The 14,850-nt window shown below is 37.3% G+C and overlaps 1 protein-coding gene across 3 annotated transcripts in view; it reads right to left on the bottom strand.

Moving 5' to 3' along the window:
• Positions 1-1,754: 1,754 nt before the first annotated feature.
• LOC115445520 (integrin alpha-PS2-like) overlaps positions 1,755-14,850 on the bottom strand; it is a gene marked incomplete at its 5' end in the record, with an annotated part of 65,381 nt that continues 52,285 nt past the window's right edge. Inside the window, 20 exon segments of one of the 3 annotated variants that reach the window (XM_037439555.1) lie at positions 1,755-3,573; positions 3,834-4,064; positions 4,364-4,510; positions 4,796-4,890; positions 5,218-5,852; positions 6,070-6,379; positions 6,452-6,889; positions 6,998-7,063; positions 7,255-7,383; positions 7,869-8,044; positions 8,378-8,538; positions 9,704-9,956; positions 10,233-10,426; positions 10,701-10,846; positions 11,626-11,792; positions 12,033-12,267; positions 12,449-12,548; positions 12,714-12,920; positions 13,205-13,380; positions 14,758-14,823. In XM_037439555.1, coding sequence (XP_037295452.1) covers positions 3,496-3,573; positions 3,834-4,064; positions 4,364-4,510; positions 4,796-4,890; positions 5,218-5,852; positions 6,070-6,379; positions 6,452-6,889; positions 6,998-7,063; positions 7,255-7,383; positions 7,869-8,044; positions 8,378-8,538; positions 9,704-9,956; positions 10,233-10,426; positions 10,701-10,846; positions 11,626-11,792; positions 12,033-12,267; positions 12,449-12,548; positions 12,714-12,920; positions 13,205-13,380; positions 14,758-14,823 — 4,010 coding nt within the window. 3 annotated transcript variants of the gene reach the window in all.

Below are 14,850 nucleotides of genomic sequence, written 5' to 3'. Positions count from 1 at the left end.
TGTAAGAATCGAGTATAAATGACGAGTCTTCAATGAAGATACCGGTGACTTTGTTTTAAGGAAGGTTTCTTTATTTTGTATTAGTTATTGCTGACCTAAATTATGCACAGAAATCAAAATGGAAATGGGCGGACCATGTAGCCAGAATGTCAGACGATAAATGGACTATACGGACCATAGTGTGGTTAGGACCAGCCGGCTATAGAAAAAGAGGCAGGCCGAGAACATGATGGGCAGACATCACTCACATATCTGTTAAAGACTGGGTAACGATAACAAGTAACAGGAAAGTATGGCAGTCTCTGGAGAAAGCCTTGACGTGAAAGGGGTTCTTGCTCACTCAATAAAAATCAAAATGTAAAAAAAATCACAGAATATTAATTTTATTTAATATTGTTTTATAATTCTTTTTAGTAAATATAATTAATTTTTTTTGAATATGTAATTTAATTGGCAAGAAATAAAAGGCTCATTATTGTTATTGCTAGCAGCTCACGTTAAAAACTTTGCTGGTGGTAGGATATATTTTATATCCGATAGCGACCACCGTACACAAGGTGTTAAAACCTCGCCATGGTGCCCAGGTAAATGTGTTCCATTCCGGGGTCAGCCTGTGTATATCCGGTTCTATCAGGCCGGCATAATTGTGTCAACTGTGGATGGGTAATCATCTCTCGTCAGTCATTCTATTGGACCCCAATCCACTTACCATCAGATGTAGTTGGGTCACTTTACAGTGCACATAAACTGTTTATTACAAATATTAAACAATAGCCTTTGTTCTTATTTGTGGCTCAAGGTAATTTCGAAGCGAATTTCATCAAAATTGATTCAGTGATTTTGTCGCTACAATTACGCCGCATTAATATTAAGTATGGATTACGTTTTATAAAAACTAATAAGGCATCTCACCTGGATCACATAAGTAATTTTTATTACTGAAAAGCATCCACAATCCAGAAAAATCAAATACACTGTCGGCCATAAAGAAATATAGATATATTAAAAATATTTTTCAGATTTTATCGGGGCTTCTATATTATAATTTTCTCTCGAATTTTCGAAGACTGCAGCCTTCATGGTCAGATCTTTTACGGAATGTTTCTATTCTGCTTTAAATATATTTTGCAACCAACAAATGTCTTACATGATAATAATTTACACTGCAGTCCAGCTTGGTGTTATACGGTTATATTTACGGACCATAAATGGACCCATTAAACTAGTTTATTGCGGATCTGTAGACATTAAACACTTGAAAATCTTAATGTTTTAGGCAGTCTGTCCTGAGATTAAGGATATGAAATGAAATATGAAATGTAATACTATTTTTAAAGTTTATTTTTGACTGCAAATATTAAAAATGTTTAAAAAGAGGTTATAGTTTATCAATTTTTAATTGTGATAACTGCAACATTTTTGCATGATATTTCTTTAAAAACATCCAGAAAAGTGTTAGAGTGAAGCGATTTAACGGCCAATATCATCTAGAATACTGGGTAGTCCTACAAAACGAATGTGTTCTGCCATATTTATATTCAATAAAAAACAGTCTCACTACACATTTAATTTCTCTTTCTCCCGAATGGTCAATATGGGGATATTGCCTATTCTTTTCCATGGACATAAATTTCAGATAATTTAAACAATAAAGGATAAGTTATTGACGACTTTAGGGATCATTTTACCTACGTGTGTTATGGATTTGTTGTTACGAAATTACGTTTATATAGGGTAGAAATAAAAACATTTGATAAATTAAAAACAAAAATTTATTAAAATTTCTTTTTTTGGTAAATGCAAATGAAAAGAAATTATTACGTAGACATGTAAAACAACCAAAATATATACCATTATAGTAAACGGCATCAATAAGTTTTAGTTATAAAATTAACTATAAATCGAAGCGATGAACTTAGTTGTACAATTAAAATAAATAAAATAATTACAATTATGTAACAATGGCTTAATATGGTGTCATTTTTCCACAGATTTTCTTAATTTTTTTTGTTACTTCATTTACAATAATTACTACATTTTTCTAACATAGTTATTGACTGACTACAGAATTATTATCAAACTACTCTCATGACATTGAATTTCATATAATTTTTTATTTTTCGTAAATATTTAAAATACACATCTCACTCAAAAAAATATTAAGTACATAGTTCTACAAATATTTTTACACTTGCGGCCAAAAAGTATACGTATTTTTTTCTGTGAAAAAATGTCATAAATACTAATATAAAACTCTTAACGTATTTACATTAATTAGTTACTGGCAGAAGGCACGTAGTTCAAGCATATCTAAATTAGCACGACCAAGATATGTATTGCATAAGGCACTTCTATATTCGCGTTACTCTACATATCAAATTCACTAATAAAATAATTATTGCCAAATCTACTCGAATTATAATATATATCTATATAATCTTGCAAATCAGTCTGTATTGGAACTTTAGCTGTCGGATACTTAGAATTTAATTAAATTAATTCGTTTGGATATATCTGAAGGTAAGGCAGTGAAGTTTTGTTTTTAATATTTATAAAGAACGTGAGATAATGCCTCCTTAGTTTAATATAAGCGTTCTTATTAGTAAAAATTAGAATTACGATGTAATATCTGAAATATATAACTTTACTACACGAGATTTCTAAGTCCAATGTTTTTACCCGGACGTGCTCTACCAAAATGATGTTTTAAAACGTCAATAGCAACCATTCTATGATACCTAAACTCATTTAGTAAAACGTATCTAATTATTATTGACTTAAATCACAAATCTCAACAACTCTCATACCTTAACGTAGACACACTTTTTACATTATCACACTTTGATTCTCACATTCTATTTTATAGTGTAACATAATTCCCGCTGTAGATTTTAGGATTTAGAATTAAGTATAGTAGAGAACGGGAATTATTTTACATTATACGTTATAATACACTTCCAACTCTTCCACTAATCACTAAATGGCTACCGAAATGTGTTTGACGGTGACTAGTAATGTTATTACGATCTGATTTTTAAAGGCTCCTTCTAACATTTTTACTACGAAAATGATTAAGGAGCCACGATTTCGACATATCATGAGGTAAAACTGTTACACTAACTTCATGTCACGAAATGATGAAAACTCAGTAATAAATAGTCGCTAATATGGAATATTTTGCGCACCTTAATTAGACTTATTGCCTTTGAAATACTTTATTGTGGACAAAAATTTCCACCCCCAAGTTGCGTCGTCATTGTAAAAACCATTTGACAAAACTCCATCAATTATAATGTTATTTTCACCAGCAATTTAGAATTTATAAACCAATAGTTTATGATGTCAGTATCTGTCGAGGCTGGTGGAATCGCGACTCGTGACATCACTAGCGGCATCTGTCGAGGAGCTGTCTGATGGTGACGAGGAGTGGGAGGTCGGCGGCAGGTCACTGGTGCCGGCCGTGTCGCTGGTGAAGCCGAGGTCGGTGGTCGGATATCAGAGGTGCTCGTCGCGCCCGTTCAGCGGCTGGCGCTCGGCGTGGTCCGAGGGACGGTTGCGCTTGAAGAATCCGCACTGGAAATAAACGTTCAGTTAGAATAAACTATTAATACGGGTTTAGGTAGTTCAGGTGTATGTTACATAGTACAAGCACTAACGAAGACTCTGGATACTTCAAATATGACATTAAAAAAATGACACTAAATTGCCGTGACCTAGCAAGAAGAATAAATAAATGGAGTAACACCAGGATTGTCCTGGTCACAAAACAAGGCCATGATTTACTTAAATAACTTTTCAAATTGAAATCTGCTAAAACCTAAAACCCAACTTACTTTGTACAGCGCGAAGATAAGTAACAGCAGCAACAGCGCACCGACGACAGCCGCCAGTACCACCACCCACAGAGGGATGGTTCCCGAGTCCAGAGCCTCCAGCTGAGGAGTGACCGTCGTTTTCGCCTCCGCCGTCTGCCATGTCGTGTCCTTCGGCCGACCCACCATGGGCAGCCGGGAGACGCGCGTGGCGGTCAGAGTTGACAGGACCACCGGTCGGTCCTTCGAGATCTGGTAGAATTATTGAATTTACATCTCATCTTACTAATATTATTCGGATGTTTAAGTAAATGCAGGAATTTTTGAATTGTTAGGATAAATTATGGCAAAAAAAGAGCTTATACACAAAGTTGTAGGTTTACATTTACAAGTTTTTACTTTTATTTCGCGAAAGACCTTTCACGCGAGATATGTGCGCAATACCTAGTTTATTTTATTTCAAGAAGAAAGCTTTTAACGTGGATAATTTAGTAGCACGGAGAAGAGTTTATTTATAGTTGTTTTGGCCAACAGTGTAAAATAATTCTTACCTCGTTAAGTACAGACGCGTTCAGTCTCGACCTAAGAGCGACCCAAACTTCTTGTCCTTTCAGCAATCTGCCGGTCGTACACCGCAGTACTTCGCATTTGTACTTCTCTTCGCATTTCTCCAATATTTCCTTTAGTTTAGGGTCCACCTAGACGAACGAAAATTTAATAAATTAAATATGATTCATTCGTTTTGTCATTTAGCTAAATAATAATACTAAATAAATTCGACAATTAATGGAGTAAACGTACTTAGTTGTTATGGTAAAGAAATTAATCCCACAAAAGGAAATCATTAAAATTTGTTTTTAAATTGATAAATTATTAAAATAATTTGTTTTATCGTCTTCATACATCTGTCATTACTTTCGTATGAATCAGTTTATAGTGGCATATAAATTTATATGTCCATTTTGTCCGTCTGTGCTTCTTACCTGTTCAGTCTGCCGTCTCCTCCTCGTGTTCTCACGCCGGCTGTCCACTGAGCCGTAGCCGCCGCTGGACTGAGAGTTATAGGACGAACCTCCACCTGCAGGCAAGGATTTGGATACCCGTTTACAAACATCATACACTTAATATTACTATAGTGATGTAATGATTACTGAATGATTCGGGTGCTGATAAAACCCACCAAATAAAGCTATTTTAACATAATAGTGGAAAGGACAAAATTTTGTTTTCAATTTACACGCATAAACAAAACGGTGGGATCTAGCCAGACGAACTCCCCCGCATGTAAGAGATTCTTGTAACTTGCCAGTTTCTAGAAATTTTACTGTGATAGTTTGTCTTCCTTAAAATAATTCTTAAAATGCCCGTAATTTATTTGAAATAAAAAAAATGTGCTAATGAATACCTGATCTCGATGAATAGGAGTATCCGCTGCTCCAAGATCCACCGCCACCTTGGTAACTACCTCCTGATTGGTAGCTTCCACCACCGGTCTGGAAGCTGCCGCCTCCGGATTGCATACTGGAACCTCCAGCTTGATAGCTGCCACCACCACCGGCCTGCATACCGCCACCTGCGACTTGCATGCCGCCTCCGCTAGCATGGTAGCTTCCTCCGCTGGCCTGGTAGCTACCGCTTCCAGATTGGTGACCACTTTGAGCAGACCCTGAAGCACCACTGACGTCAGCAATGCCGTATCTAAACTCATTGTTTGGATTGCTGGCCGCATACGCTCCAAACCCTTCAAGTTTGTCTTCCTCTTCATCACCGACAACAGTCACAGTGGATGCTCCTCTGAAGGTCGAGGAACTGGCCTTCATTATATCGGGGTTGACAGTTTCTGTTGTTCCCCAAGACCCGTGGATAAAGGCTTGCTCGCCTCCCGATCCATGTGCAAATTGCTGATTTCCTTGACCGAATTGGCCTGAATGGACATACCCCTGGCCTCCCTGGGAGTAATCTTGGCCAGAGGTCTGGACACTACCTCCGGAGCCATGGGCGAAGGTTGCACTATGTTGCTGTCCACCTTCGTTGCCGTAACTAGAAAGATAACAAATATTTTCATTATTTTATTTAAACAAAGTTAAGGTGGAAGCTATGTGAGTCATAATTTTTTTTCGGAAAACAATATTGATGATTTTGATGGTATTAAGACCGTTAATTTCTATAGGACTAGCTACATATATAAATATATTTTTTTTTATGTAAGTATCGAATATGATTAGCTTACAAGATAAAACATAATGTAAACACTTACAGATGGAAAGAACTTCCAGGCTCGCCTTCATGACCAAGTTTTCCATACTCCGTGCTAGTTTCCGTCTGGGATATGATATTATGGTTCTGATCGTAGACAATAGTCCTGTTTTTCACTTTTACAATTCTGCCTCCATTTACATATCCTCCTTGACCAGCTCCGTGTACAAAGCCTTGAGATCCTCCCTGGACGTAACCGCCTTGAGAGCCACCCTGAATGAAAGTTCCTTGAGAGCCACCTTGGACATAAGTACCCTGAGAACCTTGCGTGCTACCCTGGACATATCCACCTTGAGAGCCCTGAGTACTACCCTGGACGTATCCACTTTGTGAATCTTGAGCACTACCCTGAACATAACCGCCTTGCGATCCCTGAGCACTACCATGTACATAGCTACCCTGGGAACCTCCTTGTACGTATGTGCCTTGTCCAGTGAATCCTGTGTTCACACCACCCTGTGCCATAGCTGCTAGATTCTTCTTGATTTGCTCTTGTTCTTCGGCTGTCAGACCTTCGCCACTGGAGCTGCTCCAAGTCTTATTATAAACGTATGTTATACCAGATTGGGCGCCTTGCCCGCTTTGGCCACTGAAGCTTCCTTGGTTACTGAGTCCACTTTGGCTACCACTGAACTGTCCACCCGAACTTTGGCTGGTAGTGAACTGCGTCCCAGTTTGTCCTGAGCTTCCACTGACATGACCTGAGCTGCTTCCACTGAAATGTCCTGACGATCCTTGTGCTCCGAAATGGCTACCAGAGATAGAACCTCCACTTTGTGAAATAACAACGCCACCGCTGCTGGAGTGCTCTACCCAGAAAGCTGGAAATAAAAATTATTACTGTAGGTTTTAAGTTGCATTTACACGAAATAAATAACAAAAAATTTTGGTATAGACGACATGAATTTGAATTTTATTTCTTTACTTACTCTGTCCAGAGTGTCCTATGCCGCCGGATAATTGTGAAGCGGTGTAAAGTCCATTGCTCTGCATAGCTGCAAAACATATTAGCAGTGTTCAATATAATACATATTCAAAAGCAACCGACAGTTAAAATCTGATTACTTTCATTGTACTCTTAAAATTTATAACTCATAGAACAGACTACACTTTGCGCATTGCAAGAATCTTCATATTTAGAAAAAGGTTTGCGTAAATCTTCATATTTATAATTTTTTTGGCTTACCTTCCTTTTCCTTCACCAGCATGAAAGCGTAAGGGTTCTGTACAAATAAATTCTCAACTGTCTTGAGTCTTGCTACATCACACTGGACGTTACCGAGCCACTGCGGCTGTACTAACATTATGTTCTCGCCTGAAACAAATACATTGATAAAGATGTCAAATTCAATCAAAGGATTCATTATTATGCTAAGTTTAGACAAGAAGTTCTCGCAGCAATATATTGCGCGAAAACTTGCAGATGCGTTTACACTAGCGGTATTATTTCAGTAGTTCTAAACACATGCGACTTGCTGCAAATCCTGCAAGCTTAAAATGTACAGAAGTCAGCTTGCTGTTATTGTTTGCAAGTAAAAAATCTTGCGCAAGTCGACTTATTAAGTTTTCTAAAAAAAAATAATTTCGCCTAAGATTATTAAAGCAATTTACCAAGACTTATACATTATACAGAGGTTACAGATTTTGCATCCTGAAATATGAAAATACATACACCATCAAATATACATTTTCGAGTAAGTTTAATTATAAACGCAAAAAATTAACAATATAAAAAAGGCAATAGAAAGCTATAATTATCAATTGTAGGTTTGAATTATAAATAATTATCAAAGCGCTTACCGTCGAGCGTCTGATTCGGCCACATGAAGTAGATCTCCGCTTCATCAACGGTGAAGGGTCCTTCGTTCTTGATGTTGTACTTGTGTAGGACTTGGGGTCCCCATTTGGTGTCGTCTTTGAGGTTCTGAGTACCGTAGAGAGACGCGTTATAGTGGAGTTCTGGGGGGTCAGATGTGCTGAAATACGGTTAAATACGTTATTAATTTGTAAAAAAAAAGTGGTAAAGAAAATACTTGTTAGGGGAAGGATATATTTTATATCAGTTCGGATAGCGACCACCGTACACAAAGTCTTAAAACCTGCCTTAGTGGCCCACGTAATTGTGCAACGTCCGGGATTAGCCTGTGTACCAATATATCCAGTTCCAACAGGCCGGCTTGATTGTGTCTACTGCCGATGGGTAATCATCTACCGTCAGTCGACATTCTATTGGACGCTACTCTACTAACTATCAGGTGCAGAGAGCTCACTTTACTTAGCCCGAATAAAAAAAGATTTATGATATTTACCCAATTATGGAGAGTTGTGCTTTCACGACAACTCCGATGACCATGTGCTTGATGTTGTCGTAGCCGGTCTCCTGCGGCTCCGGGTTGGTGGAGTTCGCTTCCATGTTGAAATCCAGAGACATCACTCGCGAGTCCACCTCCAGAATTACACGGAAATGCACCTGGAATTAAATATAATGCTGTAATATGGGACTGCCTTTTTTTATTAATCCAATATAATTTATGTAAAAGCTATAATCCTACTTTATTAGGAAGATAGTATACAACGAAATATAATGATTTACTTAAAAATGTAGTTCATTTAATAATTACATATTTAAGTATGCTATTTATGCCTTTTAAACATCTATCATGATCTACACAGACACCGGAGATTGAAAGGTGAAAAAATCTTTTTGCGTAGGATAGCCCTTTGTTTGTGGAGTGCTATAGGCTATATATCATCACGCTATACCCAATAGGAGCGGAGCAGTAATGGCTAATCTAAGGAACTACCGGTTCAAACTGAAAAATTCTTTTTGCGTTGGATAGCCCTTTGTTCGTGGAGTGCTATAGGCTATATATCATCACGCTATGACCAATAGGAGCGGAGCAGTAATGACTAATCTCAGGAACTACCGGTTCGAACTGAAAAAATATTTTTGTGTTGGATAGCTCTTTATTCGTGTAGTGCTATAAGCTATATATCACGCTATGACCAATAGGAGCGGAGCAGTAATGGCTAATCTCAGGAACTACCGGTCCAAACTGAAAAATTCTTTTTGCGTTGGATAGCCCTTTGTTCGTGGAGTGCTATAGGCTATATATCATCACACTATGACCAATAGGAGCGGAGCAGTAATGGCTAATCTTAGGAACTATCAGATCGAACTGAAAAAAATATTTTTGTGTTGGATAGCACTATGTTTTTGAAATGCTATAGGGTATATATCATCAAGCTATGACCAATTGGAGCGAAGCAGTAATGAGACATGTTGCAAAAACGGGGAAAATTTATTAGTTTTGAGAGCTTCCGTTGCGTGCGCTGCGTAAACAGTTAAAGTTATGCAACAATGATGACGGGATTGTTCCTCTTAAAAAGTTCTACAGAAATATATTATAAAACAAAGTCCCCCGCTGCATCCGACTGCCTGAACGTGTTAAACTCAAAACTACCCAACATATTAAGATGAAATTTGTTATGGAGACAGTTTGAGACCCCGGGATGAACATAGGCTCCCGGGAAAATATATAGCGTGACTTTTATAACGGAATACTTTAGCCCGAAAAACTTTGTAACGCGGGCGGAGCCGCGGGCAAAAGCTAGTATTTAATAAAACCATTTACCTTCTGTCCACTAGCCATGGGGTTTCCAAGATCACATTTCAGAGTAGTGTTTCCACCATCTTCTCTATTAGCAATGGAGCAGTAGATGGGAGTCTCTGCGTTATCTTTGTCAAGTCTCTCCATTTTCGCGTATGTGACTCCAGCGGGTATGTTCAGGTAGTAGGCGGCTTCGAAGGCATCTTCGCCAGCGTTTTCCACTTTGACATCAATGTTAATGTTTTCTCCGGAACTTAGGACGTAGTTTACTGTCGGTCTGTGGATTTCAATATTGAATCGAATTAATTTGTGTTTTTTGAAAATTTTATTGATTTAGAAATGAAACTGCAGTAATAAGCGTAATCTAAGACTGAGGGCATAGAAAATTAAGTATTGAAAACGAAACTTACACGCTATCCAAAATTGCGATATATAAGAGTTATGTTAACCATTTTTTGTTTGTTTATCACACAGAAATAACTTTTTAAATATTTAAAAATGTATGTATTTTGCTTTAGAGTCTCAAGTTTATTTATAAACTTTTTCTACATACGTAGTAGCAGACATCCTAAGATCCGGTATGCAGATATTATCAGGTCCGCAGTTCTTCTGAATATTCAATGAGTCGGTGTGGAAGTTGCTCCTGGTTTGGTCCAACACGGGCGGCACCACGTCGCCGGACGGCTGATTGATCAAGTCGTACGACATCTTCACCTCGATGGGCGTCAGCTTGTCTCTAATCTCCTCCTGATGATGGAAATTTAAGAATGTCATATATGGGGATTTATGGACCTTCTTCCAAGACATTAGTCTACAGTGACTTACTTTACCACTCTAATATTATTCGCAAAGAAGAGAAACCAGTCATTTCATGATTCTTCCTTCTTCACTTAGCGCATAAGTTATTTTGAAGACAGATATGTTCAGTTTGGTCAGATTAAATCTATAGTTTAGAGAGTCTATTTCCCTCCTGATGGGAGTGATTTAACTTACGACCATATTCAAATTATCTATCACTCACATCCAAGTACACCATCACGTCCTTGCATTCCTGCTGGCCTTGGGTCAGTAGTATCTGCGTCTTGTACGTGGTCTCATGGGTCTCTGCTAGGAACAGGCGCTTGCTCGTTTTCTGCCTTGAGTCCAGGTCTAAGGTCACCTCGAATTCTAGAGAAATCATCATGGTTATTAGTACTATATTAGCAGTTTACTATTTTTATACAGTGTGAATTTTATGGGTATTTACATATATGGTTGTTTATGTACAAGTTCTTATTAAACCTCACTAAAAAGATATACGTGCAGCATAGACCCTGTCAAGCTGTTCCAAAGAAACAGTAACTCCTTTGAAAATGTCAGTTACTGAAATTGCTCAATCAGTTCTGACAGTTCCATGGAAGTATAGTGATTTTGGGTAACAGGAAAAGAGCGTCTGTACGGCACGTCGGCACTATTGGGTACAAAATCATAAACGACAAAATTATTAAATGAAAAGTTTGAAACTAAATATGGTATAAAATATTAACAAAAAATATGAACATCGATACTACACGAACATTTTACACAGATGACCATGACGATGCTACTCCACTCACCGAAGTAACAGATATATCGTTCCGCTTGGAAATAAATAACATATTATGTGACACTGGAGCAATGTTACAACTCAAAATTTGATTATATTATTAGCGTTACTCGCTAAAAATAGTTATATGAGTAGTAAGAAGTTGATAATAAGAATCTGATTTTCAATAGTACAAAGCTTAATTTTAATTGCATGTCTATTAGGTGAATTTAGGAAAATTACACCAGCATCTATTTCGTATTTGCCCACTGATACTTGATGATGAAAAACTTGCAGATTTATAGACAACGCGTTGATACATAAAAATATCCCCACTATAAACTTGTCTAGATTCTACTGATACTATAAAGGTGGTACTTACTGATCCGCTGGTCTACATTAACTCCGGTGTAGGTGAGACAGAACATGAGCTCTGCGCACGCCACCTCAGTGCCGTTGGAGAGGTGGCAGCGCTTGTCTGTTAAAGAGATCAGCTTGCTGTCACCCATGAACTTGACGTCAGCTGTTACTTTTACCACTGGACGGGATCTAAAATCAAAAGACAGTACTTATATAATAGTGTTAGAAAAATCACCTTAGCATAAAGTAGTGGTTAAATATGTAATGCAACCACAATCCATCGGTCATGCGATAATTGTAAAACAATTTAATTGCTTTAGCAAGAAATAGAATCCAACACCTCCTGCCCACAGCTTGTATGCTGTTACTAGACCAAAATAATCTATACAATAAAGAAACAAAAAATCTTCCATGATAGTACCAACTTACTTCAAAAACACAACACTGTCCGACTTGTAAGCGCCAACAGCGAGGTCAGTATAGTTGTTATTATCCAGATCGACGCCTCCAGATAATGAGAAGCCGAAGGTGCTCAAGGTCGGGGAGATCTCTTCCGCCGTGATGGCCTGGGAGTACTTCTCGAGGATACCCAGCTCGCTGCCGTGGTAGATGTAGACTACACCGCGACCATTCTGACCTCCGTACGGCGCGCCTACTGCTATATCTGGAAAATGATATATGCTTTTCTAAGTTTTTTCATCACTCGTAAAGCTGAGAATGGTTGCCTAAAAATAGAAGTATATTCATTTAGAAGTAGTATATATTTTATTCGCAACAAGCGGTGATGCTTGAATAAAATCGGATTAAGTTTTATTTGTACTCGAATCATAAATAAAAGACCTTACCTCCAAATCCGTCGTAGTTGATGTCTCCCAAAGAGGTGACAGCCAAACCGAATCTGCCCCGAGAGATCTCACCGGTCCTGGCGTGGCTTTTGGCAAATAACTAGAAAATTTAAAAATCAGTTACAATAAATCTAATAAAGAAGGTTATATAATATATTCATGAATCTTCAGGCACCTTCTGAAGATAAAGACATAGCAATTTTAAAAACTTATTTTGGAAGTCTGAATCTCAGTGAAGGTAATAATTAATAAAATGCACACTTACCCTATCAGTTCCTTGGTAGATGACATAAATCCTTCCATGTTCGTAACCATCGCTCCTGGTTTTGGTGTACATAGGAGCTCCAACGATGACGTCATCAGCGCCGTCGCCGTCGATATCTCCGGAGGCAAGACTGTAGCCGAAGTAAGCGCCGATCTGGGACCCGCTGATGTTCTTTATGTTCTGCAGTTCCCATGTGTAGAGGACAACCTGGAAGCATAAATTGGGTTGATGTATTTGAAGAATTGCGTAGCTCAGCTTAATCACGCTAGTTTTGACATAGTTTTAATTATACTGATGATTGAGGCAGAAAATTGACAATGATTTCTTCATACAAGATTCAAAATCTAAAAAATTAGTAGTTGGTTTTGAGATCTTTGAAATATAACTAGTATACATTGGAATCTATAATGTATAATATAATATATAATCTGTAATGGATTACAGACAATTCAAGCTATTTTATTCGGCAAGATGATGGTTACGTTACTTACCAAACCCTTTAAGTTAGCTCCCCTGGGTACACCAACGGCGACGCTTTGGATTCCTTGACCGGCAAAATCTCCCACAGCGATGGAATATCCCATGTAAGAATCATCATACATGGCTTTGGATTCAGGAGTGGCGATTAGTGCTGGCCGACCATTCATGGTCTGAGAAATCAGCTGACCTACAATGGAAATCGTGTTTAGAAGTTAGTAAAAGCACAGTTTTGTTGCCTCAGCATTTTTTTAGGAAAGCAGTTGATGTAATTCTTGGATTTTTTCGTAGAGTTAGAAATAATGAAATTGTGAAGCAGTGATTTTTTTCCATTTAGCCGATTCCATCAACAAATGGAGTTATTAAAGTGTTTAAGCTTGTAAAATCCATATTTGCCGACGTTAATTTTGCATTTTTAACTTCAGCATTTTGTGTTGTTATTTTGATTTATGAGGAAGATCTTTTTAAATTCTTAGACAAAACCACTCAAAGCAAGAAATTTGGGATATATACCTTGTTAAATATACCACCAAATCGTTTACAACCAAATTATTGAAAAGCCGATTTTCGTTTTTAGTTCTTTAAACATGAACGCTGTTTGTTAAACTAAAGCATTGATTAAATCTTATTTCAGACACCCTATTTACAAGAAATACGATCGATAAAGATCTGTTGCGATATGGTGCAGCAGAAAATAGAGACGAAGATTCAGGGGCGAAGGGAGCTGCAGATATGATGGACGTTCATGGTCTTACTCCTTAGGATGTAGATGTAATTTTGTTAGCACAGGTAAGTGACGAGTCATAGGCATCAAATCATCGTGCAGATGAACTAAACATACTGTCTAATGGATAGAACGGATTATACAGGGTATCCGGTAAACCCACAGGGATGCACCATATAATTATGACTGTAGGGAAGCTAATGAGTTTCCATTTACGTCCAATATTGCAAGTTCAATATCAGACATAAACAGGCATACAGTTCTGTTTTAAATCAATTTGATTGTTCGAGTACAATTTTATAAGTGATATTAATAATTCTTATGTCAAGAGCTGACGATGTTAAATGAGTTAGAACAACACCGAACATAAACACAGATGAAACATTGATTTGTTAGTTTCCCTTTTTCATTTCCCTAAAATACTATACCTTTAAATTATATTCTCTATTAATATTACAAAAGTTTAAAAGTTTTGGGCTAAGATGTAGCTCTGTCAACTCTATCTATTGGGGAATATATTAATTTTTATTTTTATAACATCATTATGAAAATTTCTTAATTTGAATCAAATAAAAAATACGCTGATAACCTCAACTCGCGAAATAGTTTTTCCGCTTTCTACATAAACATTCAGACTCTACAATATGAATTCAATAGAAACTACATTATCGATTAATATTTTATTTTCTATCAAAATCGTCAACTCGAACATGTAAAATTGATTTCAAAACATCTGTGAATGGTTCAGAAGGCGATTTTAGGATTATGCTCTGGAAAGCGACTCTATGTTATGGCTGTTACGAGTTAAAATGTCAATCTGTCGATACGTTAGCTCATGTTTACCTTCGTCCGGTATTTTCGGCATATAGTAGTGGAACTTTTCGTTCGGTTCTAATGAAAATGTTCGTCCTGTGGATTTGGATTAAAATTTCAATC

The sequence above is a fragment of the Manduca sexta genome, chromosome 17, assembly GCF_014839805.1.
Source record: "Manduca sexta isolate Smith_Timp_Sample1 chromosome 17, JHU_Msex_v1.0, whole genome shotgun sequence".
NCBI classification, from domain to species: domain Eukaryota; kingdom Metazoa; phylum Arthropoda; class Insecta; order Lepidoptera; family Sphingidae; genus Manduca; species Manduca sexta.
The sequence above is the reverse complement of the archived record's forward strand: the minus strand, read 5'-3'. Positions and strand labels throughout refer to the sequence as shown.